Source organism: Phyllobates terribilis, unplaced genomic scaffold (genome assembly GCF_046119375.1).
Source record: "Phyllobates terribilis strain yellow unplaced genomic scaffold, ASM4611937v1 Scaffold_36__1_contigs__length_13169755, whole genome shotgun sequence".
Lineage (NCBI taxonomy): Eukaryota > Metazoa > Chordata > Amphibia > Anura > Dendrobatidae > Phyllobates > Phyllobates terribilis.
Window position 1 is genome coordinate 3,292,922 of NW_027362796.1, and position 24,713 is coordinate 3,317,634.

General features: G+C 45.0%; 1 protein-coding gene across 1 annotated transcript; it reads left to right on the forward strand.

Annotated features, from left to right (window-relative positions):
• Positions 1-4,551: 4,551 nt before the first annotated feature.
• On the forward strand, positions 4,552-23,790 carry LOC141182787 (uncharacterized). Its single transcript, XM_073660892.1, has 7 exons — positions 4,552-4,745; positions 16,720-16,860; positions 16,990-17,169; positions 17,253-17,376; positions 17,460-17,557; positions 17,756-17,846; positions 20,941-23,790. Exons 2-7 carry the CDS (start codon positions 16,783-16,785, stop codon positions 21,876-21,878), a joined length of 1,509 nt encoding a protein of 502 aa, XP_073516993.1. The 5' UTR covers positions 4,552-4,745; positions 16,720-16,782; the 3' UTR covers positions 21,879-23,790.
• Positions 23,791-24,713: the final 923 nt, after the last annotated feature.

The following is a 24,713-nucleotide window of genomic DNA, read 5'->3' on the forward strand; positions in this document are numbered from 1 at the left end:
AAGGGCGCGGTGAAAAGACGTCACTGCGCCCTCTGACCTGAGACGTCACAGGGAGCGCAGAGCAGGAAGACAGCGGATCTGCGGAGGCACGGGGAGAGGTAAGTATCGGGCTGCCGGGGCCCTGAGCAAGCGGGGGAGAAGGGCGGGCGCTGACACCGCTCTCCTCCGCCCATAGCCCAGCGGGGTGCGCGACCGCCAGTGGGCCCCTCTGCCTGCTCAGGGCCCCGGCATTTGCCCGGGTGCTGACGCCGGCCCTGTGTCCACCCCTGGCTGAACCCCTCGCTGCGGCTCTCAGCAAATGTAATAATATTTACACACAAACGAGTGGTAAAGAAATCAGTGAGACACCTGTGGGATAAGAACGTAAGAACGCCCATTACACCCTCAGATGACTTCCCTGGTGGGTACAGTGTCCAAAATGGGGTCACTTCAGGGGGTTGTGTGTTATTCCCACCTCAAGGGCTTTGCTATTGGCCCTCACAAGTGAGGACTGACAAACACACGCGGCTCCGCTCCGTACACCTCGTACACACGCGGCTCTGCTCCGTACACCTCGTACACACGCGGCTTCGCTCCGTACACCTCGTACACGCGCGGCTTCGCTCCGTATACCTCGTACACGCGCGGCTTCGCTCCGTACACCTCGTACACGCGCGGCTCCGCTCCGTACACCTCGTACACGCGCGGCTCCGCTCCGTACACCTCGTACACGCGCGGCTCCGCTCCGTACACCTCGTACACGCGCGGCTCCGCTCCGTACACCTCGTACACGCGCGGCTCCGCTCCGTACACCTTGTACACGCGCGGCTCCGCCCCGTACACCTCGTACACGCGCGGCTCCGCTCCGTACACCTCGTACACGCGCGGCTCCGCTCCGTACACCTCGTACACGCGTGGCTCCGCTCCGTACACCTCGTACACGCGTGGCTCCGCTCCGTACACCTCGTACACGCGCGGCTCCGCTCCGTACACCTCGTACACACGCGGCTCCGCTCCGTACACCTCGTACACACGCGGCTCTGCTACATCCACACTGTAAACCCCTCCTGACCCCACACATAAACTTCAGCTCATCCAGCACCATGACAACCAGCACAGCAGAGTCCTGCATCCACTGAGGCCCCTGATCATGTGACCCCTGACTCCTCCCCTCCTGTGACCTCATCACAGCTCCTGTGCGCACAGAGCAGCCATATATGTGGTGGCGGCTCTGCAGGTGGAGGTATGTGGAGACCCCATTACTGGGCGCAGGCGGCATTAACCCCTTCAGCACGGAGACTCTTTTGGGGTCGTGTTGCCCCTTTATAAGAATCATAAGATTTTTGTTGTTTCCTGTAATAGATACATACGACCCAACTATGGAGACAGGAAGGGAGGAAACGTATTGTTCTCATAGTACAGGACCCTTTACTGACCCCACAGTGTAATGCCCCCATTATGCCCCTTATACAGTATGTATGATGCCCCCACACAGTGTAATGCCCCCATTATGCCCCTTATGCAGGATGTATGATGCCCCCCACACAGTGTAATGCCCCCATTATGCCCCTTATGCAGGATGTATGATGCCCCCCACACAGTGTAATGCCCCCATTATGCCCCTTATGCAGGATGTATGATGCCCCCCACACAGTGTAATGCCCCCATTATGCCCCTTATACAGTATGTATGATGCCCCCACACAGTGTAATGCCCCCATTATGCCCCTTATGCAGGATGTATGATGCCCCCCACACAGTGTAATGCCCCCATTATGCCCCTTATGCAGGATGTATGATGCCCCCCCCACAGTGTAATGCCCCCATTATGTCCCTTATACAGTATGTGTGATGCCCCCACACAGTGTAATGCCCCATTATGCCCCTTATACAGTATGTATGATGCCCCCACACAGTGTAATGCCCCTTATACAGTATGTATGATGCGCCCCCCACAGTGTAATGCCCCCATTATGCCCCTTATGTAGGATTTATGATGCCCCCACACAGTGTAATGCCCCCATTATGCCCCTTATACAGTATGTATGATGCCCCCACACAGTGTAATGCCCCCATTATGCCCCTTATGCAGGATGTATGATGCCCCCCACACAGTGTAATGCCCCCATTATGCCCCTTATGCAGGATGTATGATGCCCCCCACAGTGTAATGCCCCCATTATGCCCCTTATACAGTATGTGTGATGCCCCCACACAGTGTAATGCCCCATTATGCCCCTTATGCAGGATGTATGATGCTCCCACACAGTGTAATGCCCCTTATGCAGGATGTATGATGCTCCCACACAGTGTAATGCCCCCATTATGCCCCTTGTGAAGTATGTATGATACCCCCACACAGTGCAATGCCTCCATTATGCCCCTTATGCAGGATGTATGATGACCCCCACAGTATAATGTTCCCCCAGTACCACCTGATGTTCTGCAGTTGGAATAAGTCTTGAGGTTTTACAGTTGGAATAATCCCTCTGGAGTTGGTTTTCCCTTTGCCTGCTCCCCTACATGTAGACCCTCGAGCATGTAGGGGTGCAGCCCTTACTAGATATCGAGGCTTTGTACAGTAATATTCCGCATGAGGATGATATCAGAGGAGTAAGACGTTTCTTGAAATAGAGGTCAATAGAGTGTAGCAGACATAATGACTTCATGGAGGATCTTCTAAAATTCACTCTTGTCTTACTCATAACTTCTTTCTTTTTGACAGGAAGTACTTCCACCAGCTCAGGGGTACTGCGATGGGGAGCACCTGGGCTCTCTCATATGCTAACCTATTCCTGGGCTGGTGGGAGTAAACCACAATATTCAGGGATGATCATAAGTAATGGCATCCATTTATTGGGGTATGGTACAAATATATTGACTACTTTTTTATCATCTGGTCGGGGACGAGTGAACAATCTTTTGAATGTGTCAGGGAACTCAACATCAATAGAGTGGGCCAGAGATTTACATCCGAGTTTAATTATTACCAGTTGCCTTTCCTGGATGTACTAATCAAGAAAGATTGGAATGGGACCCTAGGGACTCTCAACTACCATAAACCTATGAGCACTAATAAACTATTGAAGTGGGATAACCACCACCCCATCCCCATAAAAAGAGAAATACCCAAGGGCCAATTTTTATGGTTGAGAAGGTACTGCCATAATGTCACAGATTTTAATATGCAGGCAATAGACCTGAACACCAGATTCAGGGAAAAAGGGTACTCATGGTACATATTGGATTCCGCATCATCGTTTGCAGAAAAATGGGAGAGACAGACACTCCTCCATACCTAACCAAGAGACCAAGAAAAAGATGGGATAACACAAGTAAGAAAAACTTATGACAATCAGAGTGACCGTATCTTTAATACCCTCAGAAAACACTGGGATATACTTGTGGCTGAGCCGGACCTCAGGGTGCTGTGTGATCTACTCCCACAATAACTTTCAGAAAGGGTTAGTCAATTAGGGACCATTTAGTGCATAGTTTCTACAAAAAACCTACACCCAAGGGGACTTGGCTAGATAGAAGAATCTGCGGTTTCTTTAGATCTGGAGAATGGTGTACATGTAATTGGATGAGACCATGTAAATCTTTCTCAAGTTCCTCCACGAGAAAAAACTTTTTTCAGAGGGATTATTCCAACTATAAAATCTCAGGACTAGTGTATATATGGCCACATGCACCCGCCCCCTAGATTATGTAGGCAAGACCAAGAGGGAGTCTAGGGGGGTGGGGGGGGGGGCATTTGGGTGATGTACACCATGGTCGGGACACCCCATTAGTGAGACACATGAACAGTGTACATCGATGTGAAACCGGAGATGTGAGAGGAGGTGATCTCGATAGATGTATCCTCAAAAAGGAAAGTAAGTGGATTTTTAGACTGGATTCACGAGCCCCTAAGGGACTCAATGAGCAAATTTCCTATGCCTGTTTTGTATGAATACAGCCCTATTCCGGATTACATTTTTGGATTTTATACTCTACCCCATTACTACTCAGTCCCAGTGAATGAAGTTCACATATTGTTGTACTTCATCGAGATATCTGAGCTTCTATATCAGAATTATTTCTTATCAGCTATATCCTACATCTACTATTTCATAATTAACAAGTGTGGTGATGCTTGTGTATCTCTATGCAATAGGGGTCAAATTTGACCATTTAGGAATATACTGTGGGCCATCATCCCATATTTTATGTCGTGATAAAGTAGATCTACATGCCGGCGGGGAACGTGACAGGCGCGGCCGTGTGACGTGTTTCCGGTGCGTCGGAGACTCCACCGGAAGTGGGCGGAGCTTGCGCGCGCAACCCGGAAGTCGCGTGGGAGCATGAAGATGCCGGGAGTATAGGACGCGCGAGCTGCTGGCAGCGGCGGTTAGCCCACCGGGGGTGGGGGTGTGTGACCTCCCTCCTGAACCTCCAAAAAAAAAAACACACAGGTACCAGGTATGGCCAGTATAAAAGATACCTGGCATCATACGGAGGTGCTTCCCAGCCCATTGTTTTTTGCCTTGGTAAACATGGGAGATTCACAGGAGCAGCTATCACCTCAGCAAGAACAACTGCTGCAGGAGCAGCCCTCTGGGGAGCCCTCACAACTGGCGGTGCAACAACGTTCCCGGTCTGGGTCCAATCGTTCGGCTAGAAAGTTCATCGCAAAAAGCAGAAAAGAAGGTCCGGTTGTTCGGCGTGATTCTCCGCTGGTTAAGATGGATTCTTCTGCTTCTACGGTACCAAATATTCCATGGGGTAAGTGGAATCTTCGTGAAAGTTCTACTAATTCTTCCTCCTTCTTCTCAGTCTAGAACATTTCTTGCTCTGAAAGAAAGTTAATTTAAAACTAAACATAAGGAATGTGTCTTATGCTGCAGCCCGCTCCCTGATGCATATGTTAAGAACTTATGCCAGCCTTGTATTGACAAGGTAGTAACGGAAGAAACTCCGGGGTTTTCCTTGGGCCTAAAGTCTTTAATTAGAGAAGAAATAGGCAAGGCTCTGCAGGGGAAATCTGAGTCCAGTTATGTTCCTAGGGACCCTCAGCCGGGCTCAGATTCTGATGTTTCTTCTTCTTCTTTATCTTCCTCTGATGGCGAGTCGGATAGACAGTGTTTTCCTCTGCAAGAGGTTGATGCCTTGGTGAAAGCTGTCCGGACTACCATGGTCATTATGGACACGAGGCCAGAAAAATCTGTAGAGGATGTAATGTTTGGGGGATTAGGACAAAAGAAGAAAAGATGCTTCCCCGTGAATACGAGAGTCAAAGATCTCATAGACAGAGAGTGGCAAAAAAACAGACAGGAAGGGCAGCGTTCATCCCTCTTTTAAAAGGAAGTATCCATTTGATGATGCCGCATGTTCCTCTTGGTCAAAGGCACCAAGGTTGGATGTCGCCATCGCTAAGGCATCAAAGAAGTCTTCTCTCCCATTTGACGACATGGGAGCATTAAGAGACCCCCTGGACAGACGAGCCAATACCTTCCTGAAAGGTGCGTGGGAGACAGCTGCAGGAGCTCTGAAACCAGCAGTAGCAGCCACCTGCACATCGAGAGCCCTAATGGTTTGGCTAGAACAGTTAGACCAGGGGTCTCAAACTCGGCTGGGTATATGGGCCGCACATGGAAAAAATTTGAATTTGGGGGGCCGCATTCTTTGTTCAATGTGACATTTTTAGTGATACCATTTTTTTTTGTATACACCTTTTGAACATTTTTTCCGTGTTTATTTTTTTATAGCTTGGGTCATTATGGATGTGGCGATAATAAACGTGCACTTTTTTGTGTTTACTTTAGTTTACATATAAAACAGCATTTTTAGTGCCCAATATTTTTTCATGCTTTATTTTTATTTTTTTGATTTTTACAATTTTGTTTCCCCCAATTGGCCACATTCAGTAATATTGTCTTACAATTAGCATCATATAGTAATAATGGCAAACATCTTGTAGTAATGTGCCCCATCCAGGTCCCCATCTTGTGGCTATGTGCCCCATCCAGGTCCCCATCCTGTGGCTATGTGCCCCATCCAGGTCCCCATCCTGTGGCTATGTGTCCCATCCAGGTCCCCATCCTGTGGCTATGTGTCCCATCCAGGTCCCCATCCTGTGGCTATGTGTCCCATCCAGGTCCCCATCCTGTGGCTATGTGCCCCATCCAGGTCCCCATCCTGTGGCTATGTGCCCCATCCAGGTCCCCATCCTGTGGCTATGTGCCCCATCCAGGTCCCCATCCTGTGGCTATGTGCCCCATCCAGGTCCCCATCTTGTGGCTATGTGCCCCATCCAGGTCCCCATCTTGTGGCTATGTGCCCCCTGTTCTTCACACACATAAAATAGAAAAAAAAAAGATGATTCTCACCTGTCCTCCGTTCCCTCGGCGGCCTTCCTGCAGATGTGGCCCGCAGGCACCACAGAGTCCGACCCCTTGACGATCCCGACCTGGTCCAGGAGGAGCCGCCGACAGCAGCGCTGCATTGCCGCACAGAGACTGTCTCCCAGCACTGCATTTCCTTTGCCAGCCGCCGGCCAATCAGAGGCCAGCAGCTGATAGCTGCGTATGGCAATGACGTCATACTCGCTGCGCCGACACACAGATATCAGCTGCTGGCCTCTGATTGGCCAGCGGCTGGCATTGGAAATGCAGTGCTGGGAAACAGTCTCTGTGCGGCAATGCAGCGCTGCTGTCGGCGGCTCCTCCTGGACCTGGTCGGGATCTTCAAGGGGTCTGTGCCTGCGGGCCGCATAAAGCAGCCTCAGGGGCCGCATGCGGCCCGCGGGCCGCGTGTTTGAGACCCCTGAGTTAGACAATCAGCTAAAGGAGGGTGTCTCTAGGAAGGAGATTATTTCTTCCCTTCCCCGAATCCAGGGTGCTGCTGCCTTTCTTGCTGATGCGTCTGCGGATTCGGTTAGATTGGCAGCTAAATCATCAGCTCTGTCAAATGCTGCTCGACGAGCCCTATGGATTAAATGCTGGCCTGGAGATATACAGACGAAGTCTAGACTTTGTGCAATCCCTTGCGAAGGAGAATATCTTTTCGGCCAGACCATGGACGAGCTGTTGGAAAAAGCCGGAGATCCTAAGAAGGGTTTTCCATCTGTACCTCTACCCGCTTTTAAGAAATCGTTTCGGAAAAAGAAATTTATCCGAAGGAGATTTTTCAAAGAACAAGAAAAATTCGAAGAAAGAGGTCGCAAAGGTAGAGGCCTGCTCTTTGGTTCTTCTTCCAAAAACGAACAGAAACCAGGGGAATCGCAATCGGCCCAGGTGGGAGGGAGATTGTCGTTATTCCTCCCAGCTTGGGAGCGAATTTCACATAGTAATTGGCTTTTGAGCCTAATTAAATTTGGTCTTAAATTTCAATTTCAAGCTCTTCCTTACAGAAGATTCTTAATTGTTCCCTCTAGTTCCTCCCCAGAACGGCAGACTGCCCTCGTATCGGAAGTTCAAGTCCTAATAAGGAAAAATGTCCTGATTGAGGTTCCGGATTCAGAAGAGGGTCACGGATTCTACTCCCCGCTTTTCCTGGTCCCCAAACCAGATGGGTGTTTCAGGACAATCATAAATTTAAGATCTTTAAATAGCTTCCTTAAAATCGACACCTTTAAAATGGAATCCTTAAAAACGATAATAAAATTGCTTTTTCCCCACTGTTATATGGTAGTTCTCGATCTTAAAGATGCTTATTACCATGTTCCCATTCATAAGGACTATCAAAAGTATTTGAGGGTGGCTATTGAAATAGGTGGGGTGGTTAAACACTTTCAGTATACTGCACTTCCCTTTGGGTTAGCTATAGCCCCGCAAATTTTTACCAAACTAGTGGCAGAGGTTATGGCCCATATAAGAGAAAAAGACATCTTAATAATCCCTTACCTTGATGATTTCCTGATAGTGGGGAACTCCTTCGTTCAATGCGAGGCCCACCTTCAGGTAACTATTTCTGTCCTGGAAGGACTAGGTTGGTTTTTAAATCTGGAGAAATCTAGATTGACTCCATTAAAAGCTCAACAGTTTCTGGGGGTCATTTTAGATTCTGAAAGACAATTATGCTATTTATCAGAAGAAAAGATTGCAAAAATCCAGGGCTTGGTAAGATATTGTATAGATAAACCGTCTATGACACTCCGTAAGGCCATGTCATTAATAGGGACCTTGACCTCGAGTTTTTCCGCGGTGCGTTGGTCCCAACTTCACTCAAGGGCACTTCAATGGGACATATTATATAACGATTCGATCCTAGCTGGACATCTAGACCGGGAATTTACCTTGGCCCCTCGCTCCTTACCATCCCTTCATTGGTGGTTAGTACACACTAATCTTTCTAGGGGGGTCCCTTGGGAATGTAAGCCTACTGCTGTCTTGACTACGTATGCAAGTGCTACAGGTTGGGGAGCTCATTTTGAAGGTAACTTAGTTCAGGGGACCTGGTCAGAGAAGGAGGTGCAGTTTTCCTCAAATGTTAAGGAACTTTTGGCCATGGATTATGCGTTCAACAAGTTCCTTGTATATTTACAGGGCCAGGATGTCCGTATACTCTCGGACAATCAAGTCTCAGTAGCTTATATTAATCACCAAGGGGGAACCCGTTCAAGAGACTTAATGAAAATAGCGGACAGACTTCTTCAGAATGCAGAGGTTCATTGTCACTCCCTTTCTGCTGTTCATCTAAGAGGGAAAGAAAACGTTACAGCAGACTTTCTCAGTCGTACTTCCATAAAAAAGGAGAATGGTCCTTGAACCTTCAGATATTCTCCAGGATTGTGGCTTTGTGGGGTCTTCCAACAGTGGACTTATTTGCAACAAAATCCAATCGGAAGGTGACAACATTTTGTTCCCTAAACCCCAGGGAAAATCCCCTGGCAGTGTACGCCTTCATGATTCCCTGGGAATTCCCTTTGGCGTATGCATTTCCTCCCATGATCCTGCTTCCATCAGTCATAAGGAAGATCAGGGCAGACAAAGCCAGAATAATTCATATGCCCCTTTTGGCCCAAAAGACCGTGGATCCCTTGTCTCTGGAGAATGTCCATAACAGACCCCTGGGTTCTTCCGGAGATTCCGGGCCTTCTCACTCAGGGTCCAGTTTCCCATCCTCCAGCCTCAAATCTCCATTTAACGGCATGGAATTTGAAAGGTAGCTATTAACTAACAAAGGGTTTTCCTCAGATGTAGTGAATACTCTCCTATGTAGCAGGAAACCCGTTACTACCCGTATTTATGCTAGGACCTGGAGAAAGTTTCTGTCCTTTTCAAATATTAAACCAGAGGAGGGGCCCGCTATTGGGAAAATACTAGAGTTTCTGCAGCAGGGTTTAGAACAGGGCCTTACCACGAGTACATTGAAGGTACAAGTTTCGGCCTTGGGAGCTTTGTTTTCTTCCGATATAGCGGCTAACTATTGGGTAGCGCGATTTATAAAAGCTTCCTTTAGGTGTAGACCTATTATAAAAACTAAATCCTCTCCCTGGGATTTAAATCTAGTCCTAAATGCTTTAATTGACCCTCCCTTCGAGCCCCTGGATTTAGCCTCCAATAAGATTATTCTTCTCAAAACAGCCCTGTTAGTTGCCCTGACTTCAGCGAGGAGAGTAAGTGACATACAGGCTCTCTCTATATCTCCACCATTTACTCAAATTCTAGACGATAGAATTATATTAAAACCTGACCCAGCCTTTCTTCCAAAGGTAGTCTCTCGGTTCCATAGGACTCAGGAGATTAGTCTTCCAACCTTTTGTTTTCCCCCTAAAAATCAAAAAGAGGAGAAACTACACACTTTGGATGTTAGGAGGTGTGTGCTTAAATACCTGGAGGTTTCACACAGTTTTAGGAGAGAGAGTTCCCTATTCATATGCCATCAGGGGGCTAGGAAAGGTTATAAAGCCTCAAAATCTACAATTGCGAGATGGATTAGAGAGGCCATCGCCCTCGCCTACTCTTCAGGGTAGAAGGAAGTACCAGAAGGGTTGAGAGCTCATTCCACCAGAGCAGTAGCAACCTCCTGGGCGGAGAAGACAGGGGTTTCCATTGAAGACATATGTAAGGCTGCCACCTGGTCTCCTCCCTCCACCTTCTATAGGCATTATAGATTGGATTTGGGTGACTCTTCTGATCTCACCTTTGGGAGAAGGGTGCTTCAAGCTGTGGTCCCTCCCTAGTCTCCTTTCGTCTCTGTAATTCTCTCGTGGTGCTGTCATGGGAGTACGAATAAAGCCTTAGTTACTTACCGGTAACAGGATTTTTCGGAACCCATAACAGCACCCTTATATTCCCTCCCTACACTGGTGTTTTTTCGCACTCCCGTTGAATTAATTTCCTTTTTTGCACCCTCGGGGGAAGTTACTTAAAGTAATTGGCTTAAAATGAATTTGTTTGTTGTAAGTAACCTTGGCGGTCCTCTCATGCTCTGTTAACTAAACTGAGGTGGGAGAGAGGTGCCGCCCTTTTTAACTTGTAGGTTTCCTGCCCTTGATGGGCGGATCCTCTCTCTCTCTCGTGGTGCGGTCATGGGCTCCGAAAAATCCCGTTACCAGTAAGTAACTAAGGCTTTTCAGTGTCCCATTACACTGATCTCCGAGATAGGATTTTTCTATGTTGGTGGTATGCAATCCAATACCATATGCGCTCCGGTGTGGAACGCATGCTTCCGGACATACTCATTAGAAGATGGGAGACGGTGATGCACTCCGGCATGGAACGCACATGTCCGGGCACATTTGAGCTTTCTGCCCGCCCGTCTCCGTTGTTTTGTGATGAATTATGGGGAATACTTGAGAATTTATTTTTGTTCTGTCTTTAGTTGATCCCTCTGGTGCATCAGATAAGTCCTCAGAGAATTATAATTAGAGGAACCCATGGACACATTAGGATTTGTGAAGCTGACCTCCGCTCTCCGCTATTTCCTTTGAATTTATTGTGTGACTTGTATTTCAGAACTGTAGCTCTTGGTTTGTTTAATTTCCATGTGTAAATTGAATTTGACTCGTAGTCTTTGATATTTCTTTCAAACTTAGTTTTTTTGATGTCTGAGATCCATCCTCCAGACTTTGTAAATTCTTTTGCATATTTTGTTTGAGTTTTGTATCCAAAAAGGCTTCTACACTAGGCGGAAAACTTTCAACTAGTTATTTTCCAAGAAACAAATATCAAACGCAATGTGACTTGGTTATCCTTTTACAAATTTATCTTTATTAAGTTTTGAAAAGGAAATACAAATACAAACACTGGGTACTAGTTGTGCAACAAGTAGTAGGTCAAACATTACCACATAACCATAACAATAACCAGTATTTCCAAAATACTTGAAAATGAAATAAGTAAACACAATCCAAAGTAGAGTCGCTGGTAGAACATTGGTTCAATGTGTTTTAGGATATACCAGCGTGGTGACTCAGACTTAAACATTAAGTCATTACATATTCTTGTGGATTAACAAATAAGGGCTATAAAAGAAAACAGTAAAAACACAAATACACACAAAGACAGAGGGAAGTGGGGGAAGGGATGTATGGGTAAGAGGGTTAGGGTAACGTCAGAGAGGCTCCTGAAGTATAGACTTAGCTTTCCCCTATGAGGTCAAGATAATCAGCGGAAGATTTAAACTCCAGTAGAACCATGTTTTATAAAATTTATCATGGGAGTTATTGATCATGGAGGGGAGTTCGTCCGTTAGCATAATCTCATTTATTTTGGAGAACCATAGTGAGATTGTCGGGATAGTGTTACTTTTCCATAGCAAGGGAATACATGCTCTAGCCGACGTGATCAAGTGTCTCAGTATCGAGTTTCTTATATGTTTTTAAAGGGATGTTGCTGTGATGGAGAAGGATGAAAGCTGGGTCAAGGTCTGAAATAAGATCACTGAATTTACTAATCACTAGTAGAACTTTTCCCCAGAAAGGAGAAAGGAGTTTACAGGCCCAGAAAATATGTAGTATGTCACCCTCCTCCTCCCCACATCTCCAACACATGGGACTAGCATCTGGGAATATAGAGTGTAGGCGAGTTGGGACCCTATACCACCGAGAAAGCAGTTTATAGCTGGCCTCCTAAAATAGCGAGCTGATTGATGATTTGTGTGTCAAGGTGAAGATTTGCTTCCACTGATCTCTCGTTAAGGTGCAACCCAGATCTCTCTCCCATTGAGATTGGAAGCATGTTTTAGACTAGTCCAGGGATTCAATCAGTAGGGAGTAGGAGAGTGACAAAGTATGTCTTAATGGGCCGGTATTTGGTGACTTGGTTATCCTATAAGGTTTTTTTTTTACATGTGGAGATACATCATGTAAAGCATGCAACTATGTTAATAAAACCGACACATTTGAAGAAAATCTAAGGGGACAGCAATTTGCAATACACAATTTCATCAGTTGTAGCACTATAGGGGTCATCTATTTAATAGAGTGTATAGAGAGTTAACTACAATATGTGGGATGGATGTCAGATCCGCTAAAAAAATGTATTCGAAGACATTTATCTGACGCAATCAATCCCACAGCATTAAATCCGTCTGTGGTTTCAACATGCTTTTCACAAAAACATAAAGGGGATATCAGATCCTTCAGATATTAGGAATAGAAAAGGCTTATAAACCATTAAGAGGTGGAGATATGAAAAGAAAAATCTTAAATAGAAAGTCATATTGGATATTTAATTTACAAACTAGAGCCCCACAGGGAATGAGCATCAGACAGGATTAATATTACAGTCAGGGCCGGCGTCAGCACCCAGCGCACCCGGGCAAATGCCGGGGCCCTGAGCAGGCAGAGGGGCCCACTGGCGGTCGCGCACCCCGCTGGGCTATGGGCGGAGGAGAGCGGTGTCAGCGCCCGCCCTTCCCCCCCGCTTGCTCAGGGCCCCGGCAGCCCGATACTTACCTCTCCCCGTGCCTCCGCAGATTCGCTGTCTTCCTGCTCTGCGCTCCCTGTGACGTCTCAGGTCAGAGGGCGCAGTGACGTCTTTTCACCGCGCCCTCCCCTGAGCCGTCACAGGGAGCGCTGAGCGGGAAGACCTCGACAACGCTGGAGTTCGGACCCGAGCAGCGGGCAGCAGGTAGCAGGTGAGGAGAAGGGAGGTGAGTATTTGATTTTTTTTTTTAATGTATGGAGGCATGGGGCATTATAAAGAGAGCGGGGGACATCCTGCATGGGGCATTATAAAGAGGGGGGGGACATCCTGCATGGGGCATTATAAAGAGGGGGGGGGGGCATCCTGCATGGGGCATTATAAAGAGGGGGGGGGCATCCTGCATGGGGCATTATAAAGGGGGGGGGGACATCCTGCATGGGGCATTATAAAGAGGGGGGGGGGACATCCTGCATGGGGCATTATAAAGAGGGGGGGGACATCCTGCATGGGGCATTATAAAGAGGGGGGGGGCATCCTGCATGGGGCATTATAAAGAGGGGGGGGGACATCCTGCATGGGGCATTATAAAGAGGGGGGGGGACATCCTGCATGGGGCATTATAAAGAGGGGGGGGCATCCTGCATGGGGCATTATAAAGAGGGGGGGGGACATCCTGCATGGGGCATTATAAAGAGGGGGGGACATCCTGCATGGGGCATTATAAAGAGGAGGGGGGGGACATCCTGCATGGGGCATTATAAAGAGGAGGGGGGGGACATCCTGCATGGGGCATTATAAAGAGGGGGGGGGGCATCCTGCATGGGGCATTATAAGGTGGGGAACAGCCTGCATGGGGCATTATAAAGAGGGGGGGGCATCCTGCATGGGGCATTATAAAGAGGGGGGGGGGACATCCTGCATGGGGCATTATAAAGAGGGGGGGAACATCCTGCATGGGGCATTATAAAGAGGGGGGGCATCCTGCATGGGGCATTATAAAGAGGGGGGGACATCCTGCATGGGGCATTATAAAGAGGGGGGGGGACATCCTGCATGGGGCATTATAAGGTGGGGAACAGCCTGCATGGGGCATTATAAAGGGGGGGGGGGCAGCCTGCATAGTGCATTATGTGGGGGGGAACAGCCTGCATGGAGCATTATAAGGGGGGGCAGCCTGTATGGGGCATTATGTGGGGGGTAACAGCCTGCATGGAGCATTAAAAGGGGGGGGGCTGTATGGGGCATTATGTGGGGGGTAACAGCCTGCATGGAGCATTATAAGGGGGGGGGGACAGCCTGTATGGGGCATTATGTGGGGGGTAACAGCCTGCATGCAGCATTATATGGGGGCCAGTATCCTGTATGGAGCGTTATAAGGGGACCGGTATCCTGTATGGAGCGTTATAAGGGGACCGGTATCCTGTATGGAGCGTTATAAGGGGACCGGTATCCTGTATGGAGCGTTATATGGGGACCAGTATCCTGTATGGAGCGTTATATGGGGGCCATTATCCTGTATGGAGCTTTATAAGGGGACCAGTATCCTGTATGGAGCGTTATATGGGGGCCAGTATTCTGTACGGAGCCTTATATGGGGGCCAATATTCCGTATGGAGCCTTATATGGAGGCCAGTATTCCTTATGGGGCCTTATATGGGGGCCAGTATTCCGTATGGAGCCTTATATGGGGGCCAGTATTCCGTATGGAGCCTTATATGGGGGCCAATATTCCGTATGGAGCCTTATATGGGGGCTAGTATTCTGTGTGGAGCGATTCACCGGTTTCTGAGCTATTGTGGAATTTACAATAGATATCAATCATGTAATGTAAGAAGTGAAATCTTTGCATTGTAGTATATATATATATTTCTCCGCCGTATCTCTGCATCCTGAATCGTGGTATGTGTTAAAGGGGCCCACTGAGACTCTTTCGCCCGGGGCCCAGAAAAACCTGGAGCCGGCCCTGATTACAGTGCAATTAATTGTATTTGTCTTTGATTTCCAGTGATTTTATTGAATGTCTCATGCATGAGTTGTATTTGTGTATTCTCTTTTACTTCCATACAATACAGGGTTAAATTGTCTGAGAAGTACTCAGTAATCAATGGACACCCAGGAAAAGGAAGGATATAAAAGTATCACAGAGACTCACATGTTGTAAATCAGGAATAAGCATTGGTTTGGTATGTGGGCACTTGGTGGTATGCCATCACAGCAGGTTTTATGAATCCACAATAAATGTGAGGTTTTAACAATATAGACAATGCTGGAGAATCCATCTCTCCTCCTTTCTCTACTTGAACCTTGAAATGTCCCTGACCAGGGCGGTTCCATGCAGTGATCTTCAGACAAGGTGCATTGAATAAACAGTGAGCTGACCTCCCTCTCCATTTTACCATTATATGCATGTTTTCCCTGTAGTGATGAATATTTATTTTTGCTAAAACTGTGATATTTTCACGTTAAAACTTTTTTTAAACTTTTTTTATAAACGTTTTTATACAACTCTCCTTAGTGCGATCATACAACACAGAAGCCTCTGATCGCTCAGGTGATGCACTGTACTACTGTAGTGCCGTGTATCATCACTGCCTGTCAGTGTAATAGTAACTGCCCCATACACATGAGATAAGTGTTGGCTGATCGGTCATTTGGTAGACGGCTATCTCTCCAGACTCCCCCAAACACACAAATATTCCAGCTTTCCTGTGGTTTGTATGACTGACTGGTACTGTCGGGAGGCCCCCAAATACATTATATAGTCAACCAAAACCCCCAAAATCAGTGCTTCCTTGCAACTTTAGTCTAATGTTTATCGGGCGTTAAAAGGTAACTTATTGGACGCTACCTCTGGCCCGGCCTAATAGACTTTCGTACATTGCTGGCCCAGACACCATTATTAGGCATTTCAGTATTGTAGGAACTAGGCAGCCCCATACAATCGAGTACTTGGGGAGGAAGGGCATTCAGCCGAACTCTGTCACGCCTTCTTAGATGCCATGTTTGCTTTTTGCAGGACAGCGCGCACAGCACCAGGAACTAGCGGTGGACACCGCGTTCCTCTAAGCCACTACGTGCAGCACCGCTTTATAACCAGGTACTAGAGGTCACAGGTATGCTACGTCCAGCTCTATTCTGTCTATCTCTGCCTCCACAGTCCCTCTCAGCTGATAACTCTGAGTCTGCCATTCTCTGCTCTTTTCTGCAGACCCAAGCAACCAGTGTCACCATATCTCCACACTTTTGAATTCCTACCTTTGAACACCATCCAGCAGTCTAGTAGGTGTCACCTCTCTTCAATTTGTATATATACTTGCTCTATACTATGATGTTGTATCAGCATTAATGGAGTTTGACGAAATATTATACACTGTTTGACAGCATGTTTATTGTTCAGGTTAAACAAGAGATATTATCATGTTATTGTGCTATGATCCATTTGTATATGCTTTTTTATTTTATTATTTATTATTATTATATTTATTGTTTTGTTCTTTGTGCTATTTCCAATAGTTCTTGATGGAGGTCAGATCGACCGAAACGTTTACTTTTGTTTTTGGACTGCATTAAAAAAAAAATTTCTATAAGAACCATTGAGTGCTGAGGTTATTCTCAATGTCAATTCCAGTGTCAGAAAATTAGACGAGAATTAGCGTTATGGAAGATGAGTCTATAAGTAACGTATTCAGCTGCAGTCTCCGAGGAAGAAACTGCTTGTTGTCTGTGGCCTAAAATATATAGGTTTTATTACTAGATGTAAAATAAAAAACTGAATACTGTGAAATAATAAATATCTTCATATGTTTCCCCATATTATCTCCAGTAATTGTATTATTACACAGGATTTTTATGATATTACATCGGCTCATCATCTTCTCATTCAGGTCTCTACAATATCGGATCCTCCCAGTGAAGATCTTCTACATAAGAGAATTTTCCCATCAAAGATGGATATGGACAGAGACAAGATGGTGGAGAGGATATTACACCTCACCCTAGAGATCCTCTTCCGGCTTACTGGAGAGGTGAGAGATTCTGATGACGTCACATTACATCATTCTTATCTATGGGAATAACAGATGGACAGAACTGGAGAGGTGAGGACTCTGGAAATGTCTGGAGTGAGATTTATTAATGTGTCTCTCCATAACCAGGATTACACAGTAGTGAAGAAGACCTCTAGTGAGCGCTGTCAGGACCCTGTGTCTGAGGGATGGGGAAGACCTCTGTGCCCAAGCACGGGGCCTCCACCTCACCCCCTGATACATGAGGACATCAATGACCAGAAGATCCTAGAACTCGCCTACAAGATGATTGAGCTGCTGACTGGAGAGGTGACACTGCTGGGAATGCTGGGACATTATACAGTAACGCTATGAAGAGATCGGGGGGATGACGGTATCATTGTATGTGTCAGGTTCCTAGAAGGTGTCAGGATGTCGCTGTCTATTTTTCCATGGAGGAGTGGGAGTATTTAGAAGGACACAAAGATCTGTACAAGGACGTCATGATGGAGATTCCCCAGCCCCTCACATCACCAGGTAATAGACCGGACTAAATACACACGGCCTATAATTATCTGTATGTAAAGAATGAATTCAGTCCCTCTATGTGTTTCCTCCAGATCTATCCAGTAAGAGGACAACACCAGAGAGATGTCCCCGTCCTCTTCTTCCACAGGACTGTAAACAAGAAGATCCCAATGTTCCTCAGGATCATCAGGTAGATGGAGAGAAGGTGTCATGAGATCTCCCCTATGATGTGTAGACGGCTGTGAGGGTCTTGTGCTCAGTCTTGTTTTATCCACCTGTATTATATGTTTTATACTTGTGTAATGAGAATGGTGGAGATGGCAGGATTAGAGCTGATCATAGATGGGACTTCTCCATCTGTCTGTGACTTTTACAATATTTGTTTCAGGGTGAAGATCTGACCCATATTAATACTACAGAGACATATGTGAGGGGTGATGAGCAGTGTAAGAAGGAGATTCCTACATATGACTACCCAGGTGAGTAGTAACCACTAAATACAGAGAAGTCACAGATTCTTCTCAGTCACCGGCTGTGGCTGCTTTATCAGTGGTGGAGTCCGGTCATATCACAATCGTGTGATCACCATTTTACCTCTAGACCACAACATTCTCCTCCGTCCGAAAATGTTCAAATTACTTTGGGAAATTCTGAAAGCCCTTTTCTATAAAATTTTCAACCTGGAGGATCCACCTACCCCCTGGGATTAGGAGACGCTGTCCGTTACCTGCCCAGATCTGTAAACTACAAAGCCAAATGACAGCGTACATAGAATGTGCTGACAAGTGAGAAAATCACTTGAAGAAAAATATTATGATGGGCCTGTAAGAGAAAGCGGAGGGTAATGATGCTGTTGGCTTCCTAGATCCCTGATATCTTATTGGATGAATCTACCTTCTCTCCCTTCTGTGCTGTTGAATGTGCTCATATGGTCCCTACAAGACCAGGTCCAGTCTTTCTGGCCAAACTTCACTTTTATGATCGACATTAAATGTGCAGTGAGGCCAAGTGTGAATTTCTGTACAATAACAGCAGAGTTTCCCTTTATCCTGACTTTTCAATTTATTTTAAAACCAACTAACTTCAAACAGGATTGTGATAAACTATACAGAAAACATTACACCTGTGCCATGATATATCTCTAAGCTGTGCGTGGCTGATGGCTGTAATATACATTTACTCCCGCCTGCAGGAGATGTGTTGGCTCCAGCCCTGGTTTCATGGATTCACTCCACCTCATAAATTACATTACGATTTCAATCCTAAGAAATTCAGATTACTGCACAATCTCTCCTGAAATGGGGGCGCTAATACTTTCTCTACTCTTCTGGTCAGGACTTATAGTAGCTCCAATAGTCCACCATAAATGAGTGTGACTCCGGTTTAGTGTTGGATTTCTCCCTTCATAGATACGTTGTTGTTGGGGATTTTACATGTTTTTATATTCTTTCTTTTTTTTACAAGTTCACTCTCTATGATAGTTTGATTGTGGTGGGATCGGCCGGCCTCACTTATGTGACTCTGTAACTCCCTGGTAGTCTTTCAGAAAGATCTCCATTGCCTCTTCCAAATGCCTGAGATCTAAATTTAAGAGGCCTCATCTCTACATTATTATAAAAAGTTCACTTTAAATGTCTAATATTTCTTCTTGAAACTCATCTGACAGAAAATATTGTCCCTTACGATAGTTTAGATTGCCAAGAGCCACCGAACCCCATACTCTAATTACCCCAGAGAGGTTTCACCACTAGTTACTCATTTTTCTCTGATGGAGACTGTTGAGTTTGTTCATTTCAGTAGATGTTTTATTGTGTATAGTCACAGTTTTTGACTTCAGTGATCCTCTGATTTAACCCCTTCCTGCAGCCAGTTTTCTGTTCCTAATCAGGGCCATTTTTCAAATCTGACGTGTGTCACTTTATATGATGATATCTCTGGAATTCTTCACAAAGGATAATAGGAAACAAATGGACCTTACAAATTATTTTCCAACTTCTCTTGAATCTGACAATGCCCTATATACGGTTGTACACTACTGTCTGGGCACATGGGAGGTTAAGAAGGGAAGAAGCGCCATTTAGCTATTAGGAATGCAGATTTTGCTGGAATAGTTTCCAGACACAATGTATTGGGGGCGCTGTTTATGGTCATTTGAAAGTTCAAAAGATGGCTACCACAAACAGGCTTGTCTTATCTACCCCGTTTACAGATTTCACAAATTACTTTGCTCATCGCCGTTTAACCCCTCTACATGGATCTGGACTAACACAGAGATCCCTAGGCTTGGGCCATGGTGTTACCTGCTGTTCTGTGGAGTGAGATGGGAAGAAGAATAGTCGGGTAGCCGGGTCAGAACCAAGAGGATAGAGAAAATACAAAATCAGAAGACACAAAAGTAGTCAGTAAACGGGCCGAGGTCACAACAGAAACAAATACTCAAGCCAGGAGCTGAGCACAGAGGACTGAACCAGAGGAGAACAAGGCTGTAACTGGCAGCTTCCAGCAATATGCTTCCAGCTTTAGTAGGGTGCGGCGCTCTCCAATTGGATGAAGCAGAGAGCAGATTACTCCAGCTGGACAGCACATGCACCCATACTTCCAGACTGGATGGTACTACAGGTACCAGCAACCCTAATCTTAGTGGCTGTGCAGAGCCTGTGCCTCGCAGAGCTTCTGGTTCTGACGTCTCTTCCATCACCAGCGCTGCCTGCAGAATGAATAAGGTGGCTCCTGGTGTCAAAAGCGGACATCACACAAGTCGAAGCAGGAGGAGAAGTAGACGTCCCAGACGAGATGGTACACACCTTTTGCAGAAGCCCTAATATAACAAAATGGTAGAAAACCAGATCAGTAGAAATCCCCATAAAGTGACTCCATTTTGGAAATTATAACCCTCAGTGAATTAATCTATAGGAGTAGTGACTATTTTGACTCCACAGGCACTTTCCGGATATTAGCACGCAGTGGATGTTGGAGAGTGAAAATTGCAAATATGCTATTTTATTACCCAACACATAGTGCTCAGATTGTGCTCCAGTAGTCACACACCTTAAATTAAATGGGTTCTTTTCATTATAGTAATGCCAAATACATGGATATTAAATGTGATTTAGGCACATAACCAACTACAAAGCTCAGAAGTGAGGGGGAGATCTGGCTTTGGGAGAGCAGATATTGCTGGATTGGTTTATGGAAGCCATGTTGCTTTTCAAGAGCCTTTGAGCCACTAATAATGTGGAAACCTCTGTTATTCCATTGACATGTGATGGACCTGAGTGGGGACTTGTTTTTTGTGAGATAAGTAGAAGTTTTTATTGGTATTATTTCACCTACATAACATCATTTGGTGGCTTTTTATTCCATATTTGGGAGGCAGAATGAACAAACAGTTGAACACCACGCTCTACTGCTCCATTCTATGAGGTTTTCTATTAGACAGTCATTGTCCTGGTGAATAAGTGATTTTTTTTATATAACTTGTCTTTTTTATGGACAGTTTAAGTAGAAATGTTCAAAAATATAAAATTCAAGGATTTTTTATTAAAAAATAATAATTGGTTTTATTCTTGGCAGATGACTGTACCAGGAGATCAGAGGGACAGCTGACATCTTCAATTTTCAAATCAGATAATTTTCAGATCCAACAGGATACAATTGAAGTGAATGCCATTACTCCAGATATACCATCATCCATTCACAGGAAAGATCTGTCATCTGATCCTTTGATACAGGCCCTGTCTTCTGATTCATTACAGACTAAGGAAAATCAAAGTCACAAAACAAGCATTAAAAAACGATCTGCTCCTCATGCAAAGAAGCCATTTTCACATTCAGAATATAGAAATAGTTTTCCTCCCAAAAAGTCTTTTCTTAAACCTCAAAAAATTCACACAGCGAAGAATAGATTTTCTTGTTCCAAGTGTGGGAGGTGTATTAATCAGAAATCAGATCTTGTTAGGCACCAGAGAACTCACACAGGAGAGAAGCCATTTTCCTGTTCAGAATGTGGGAAACGTTTTACAGAGAAATCATATCTTATCGCACATGAGAGAACTCACACAGGAGAGAAGCCATTTTCCTGTTCAGAATGTGGAAAATGTTTTACAGTGAAATCAACTCTTCGCAAACATCAGAGAACTCACACAGGGGAGAAGCCATTTTCCTGTTCAGAATGTGGGAAATGTTTTACAGAGAAATCAAATCTTATCCGACATCATAGAACTCACACAGGGGAGAAGCCATTTTCATGTTCAGAATGTGGGAAATCTTTTGCAAAGAAATCAAATCTTATCAAACATCAGAGAACTCACACAGGGGAGAAGCCTTTTTCATGCTCAGATTGTGGAAAATATTTTGGACACAAATCATATCTTTATAAACATCAGAGAACTCACACAGGGGAGAAGCCTTTTTCATGTCCAGAATGTGGGAAATGTTTTAACCAGAAAGCGCATCTTGATAACCACCGGAGAATCCACACATGGGAGAATGCCGCAACTACACCCAACTAGTCTCTGTAGAGATTAGAAAGGCCCTAGCTGCACAACTAAAAACTCCACCACACACTCAACTAACTAATAAGCCGTTGAGGAGTTTCTCATACCTCCTGAGGAACCAGAGGAGAGGCTGCAACACACTATCAACAAGGGAAAAGGAAAGTATGAAGGAAAATACAAAAACTCTTGAGTGAGAAACAAAAACACATTCATATAGGGCAAAGAAGGCAAGCTAAGGAGAACCACAAAAAAGGCAACAAGTATAATCTCCCAGAAACCTAACATTGTTAGAATGAAAAGGTACTGGGGGGTAAAGCAAACTGACCGGGAGAATAGTTTCACCTTTGTGGTGAAACTTATAAAATTCATTCTCACCAACTGGAAAATGTAAACCTGTCCGTTTATAATGACCACGGACAAGATAAAGGTCCCTAACTCACATCAGGACCACAAGATCCCAGGTACTTTCAGCTGCATCACAACTAATGTAGTGTACTTAATTATATGTACCAAATGTCCAACTGGGGGTCTGTATGTAGGGGAGACAGGGCAAAAACTTAGAACAAGGATGAATTCTCATCGCCACACAATAAAAGAATAGCTCTTCTTGTGGCCAAACCTTTTTACGGCCACAACTGCTTCTCCCTCTCCCATGCTGATAGTTCTGCTTCAAGTCACTTGTCTTATCTATTGCATTATTCCTGTGCCCTGTTGTGTATTAATATGTGACTATTCAGATTTTGTGTTATACTATACAAAACCTACAAAAGACAAAAAATATATCACATACCCTACCATCATTATATATAAATGTAATGCAAAGTTGCATATTAAATATAGGGTACTAAGTGAACTATTTTTGATCAAAAAAAGTATACAAGCCGTCCCACCAGCGACAAGGTGACCCTAATTGGGACGGTCCTACACTGTCTATATTAAAAACCTTACTGTATATCAAAGTTGAAGTGATGCATATTAAAGGGTAGACAAATAGAACCGGGTCCCAATATCAGACCACATAAGCCCATGGTAAGCTACATATATACTGACCAGCTCAACAAGGGGGATGCCACACCCCTAATTTGCACAGAATGCAAACAAGACAAAAAAACAAGCAATGTTCACATTGCTTGGTTTTTTGTTTTGTGTTATACTATGTCTGATGAAGAGACCTGAGTAGTCTCGAAAGCTTACTGACTAATGGCTAACTGAAAAGATTGTATCAACCACTGAGGACTTTCAGATTTTTATATTTTTCTCCAAACAGCAATTTTAAGATCTCTCCACAGGTGTTCAATGGGATTTAGATCTGGATTCATTGCTGGTCATAACTGTCCAGGACTTTGTTTCCATCCATTTTCTGGGTGCTTCTTTAAATATGTTTGGGGTCATTGTCATGCTGGAAGATCCATGACCTAGCAAGCAAACCCAGCTTTCTGACTCTAGGCACTCTATTGTGCTCCAAAATCCTTTGCTAATCTTCAGATTTCATGATGCCTTGCACACAGTTAAGGTACCTGACCAGAGGCAGCAAAACAACCCCAAAACATTTTTGAAGTTCCACCATATTTGACTGTATGTGTTGTAAATTTATTGATTATGTTGCGCACCTTGGACAGAAGAACATCCGGATCTCTAAAGATGGACTTATAACCTTGAAATTATTGATATTTTTCAACAATTTTGGTTTTCAAGTCCTCAGACTCATGCAAAGATTGAATCAACTTATCCCTTTTTTATCTGGTTTTAGTTGTGATTTTCATATTGCCCACACCTGTTACTTGCCACAATTGCGTTTGAACAAGCTTCACTTGCTTGAAACAAAGTTGTTTACCCACAATTTTGGCAAGGTGTCAACAATTTTGTCCGACCCATTTTGTGTGAAATTGTTCAATTTGCCTTTTTTTCTCTGTTTTCTTGTGTTGTTCCAATACATGCAAAGGAAATAAACGTGAATAACAAAACGTGTAATGGCAATAATTTTCTGGGAGAATTACTTCATTTTCTGGAACAATTTCAAGGGAGCCAACACTTTTGACTTGTTTTTGTTGCCTTTTTAATTTGTTGCAGCATATCATCCTCTACATGTTCAGCTATATTAGGAGGCTTGTAGCAAAGTCCAATTAGCAGCTTTCCATTATTGCCATTTCCATGTACATTACCCATACAGATTGTACATCAGGGATGTAAAGCTCAAAACATGCAAAGGGCCAAAATGAAAAACTTGGACAAAGTCATGGACCAACCAGTATACAGTATAATGGGCCCCACATAGTCCTCCATACAGAATAATGGGCCCCACATAGTCCTCCATACAGTATGATTGGCCTCGCATAACTTTCCATCCAGTATAATGGGCCCCACATAGCTTTCCATCCAGTATAATGGGCCCCACAAAGTCCTCCATGCAGAATAATGGCCTCACATAGGTGTGGTGGTTCTGGTGTCGTGGGTCAAATATAATCAAAAGTTGGGCATGTGTGCAGTACATTGTCGAAGCTGCCCCCCATGTCGTCATTGTGCTTGAGGTCTTAAATTGATTTTAACGAAAATACCCACCCCTTTACCTATTTTTCTTTCCTATCTGTTTCAATGTAGTGTAACCCTCTGTGTTTGTCACCCAGTCATGGCTTTCATCCATCCAGGTTTCTGTAATGCCCACCACGTCGTAATCTGTGGCTGACCTAAGAGTCTCTGATTCATTCATTTTGTTTTCAAGACTTCTTGCATTTGCCTGCAGACATTTAATACTATTAGCACATTTATTACGGCTACTCGCCTCCTTACTTTCCTTGAATGTCTCACTCTCTCTGTCTACTCTATCCCCTTATTTGCACATCAACCCTCCCT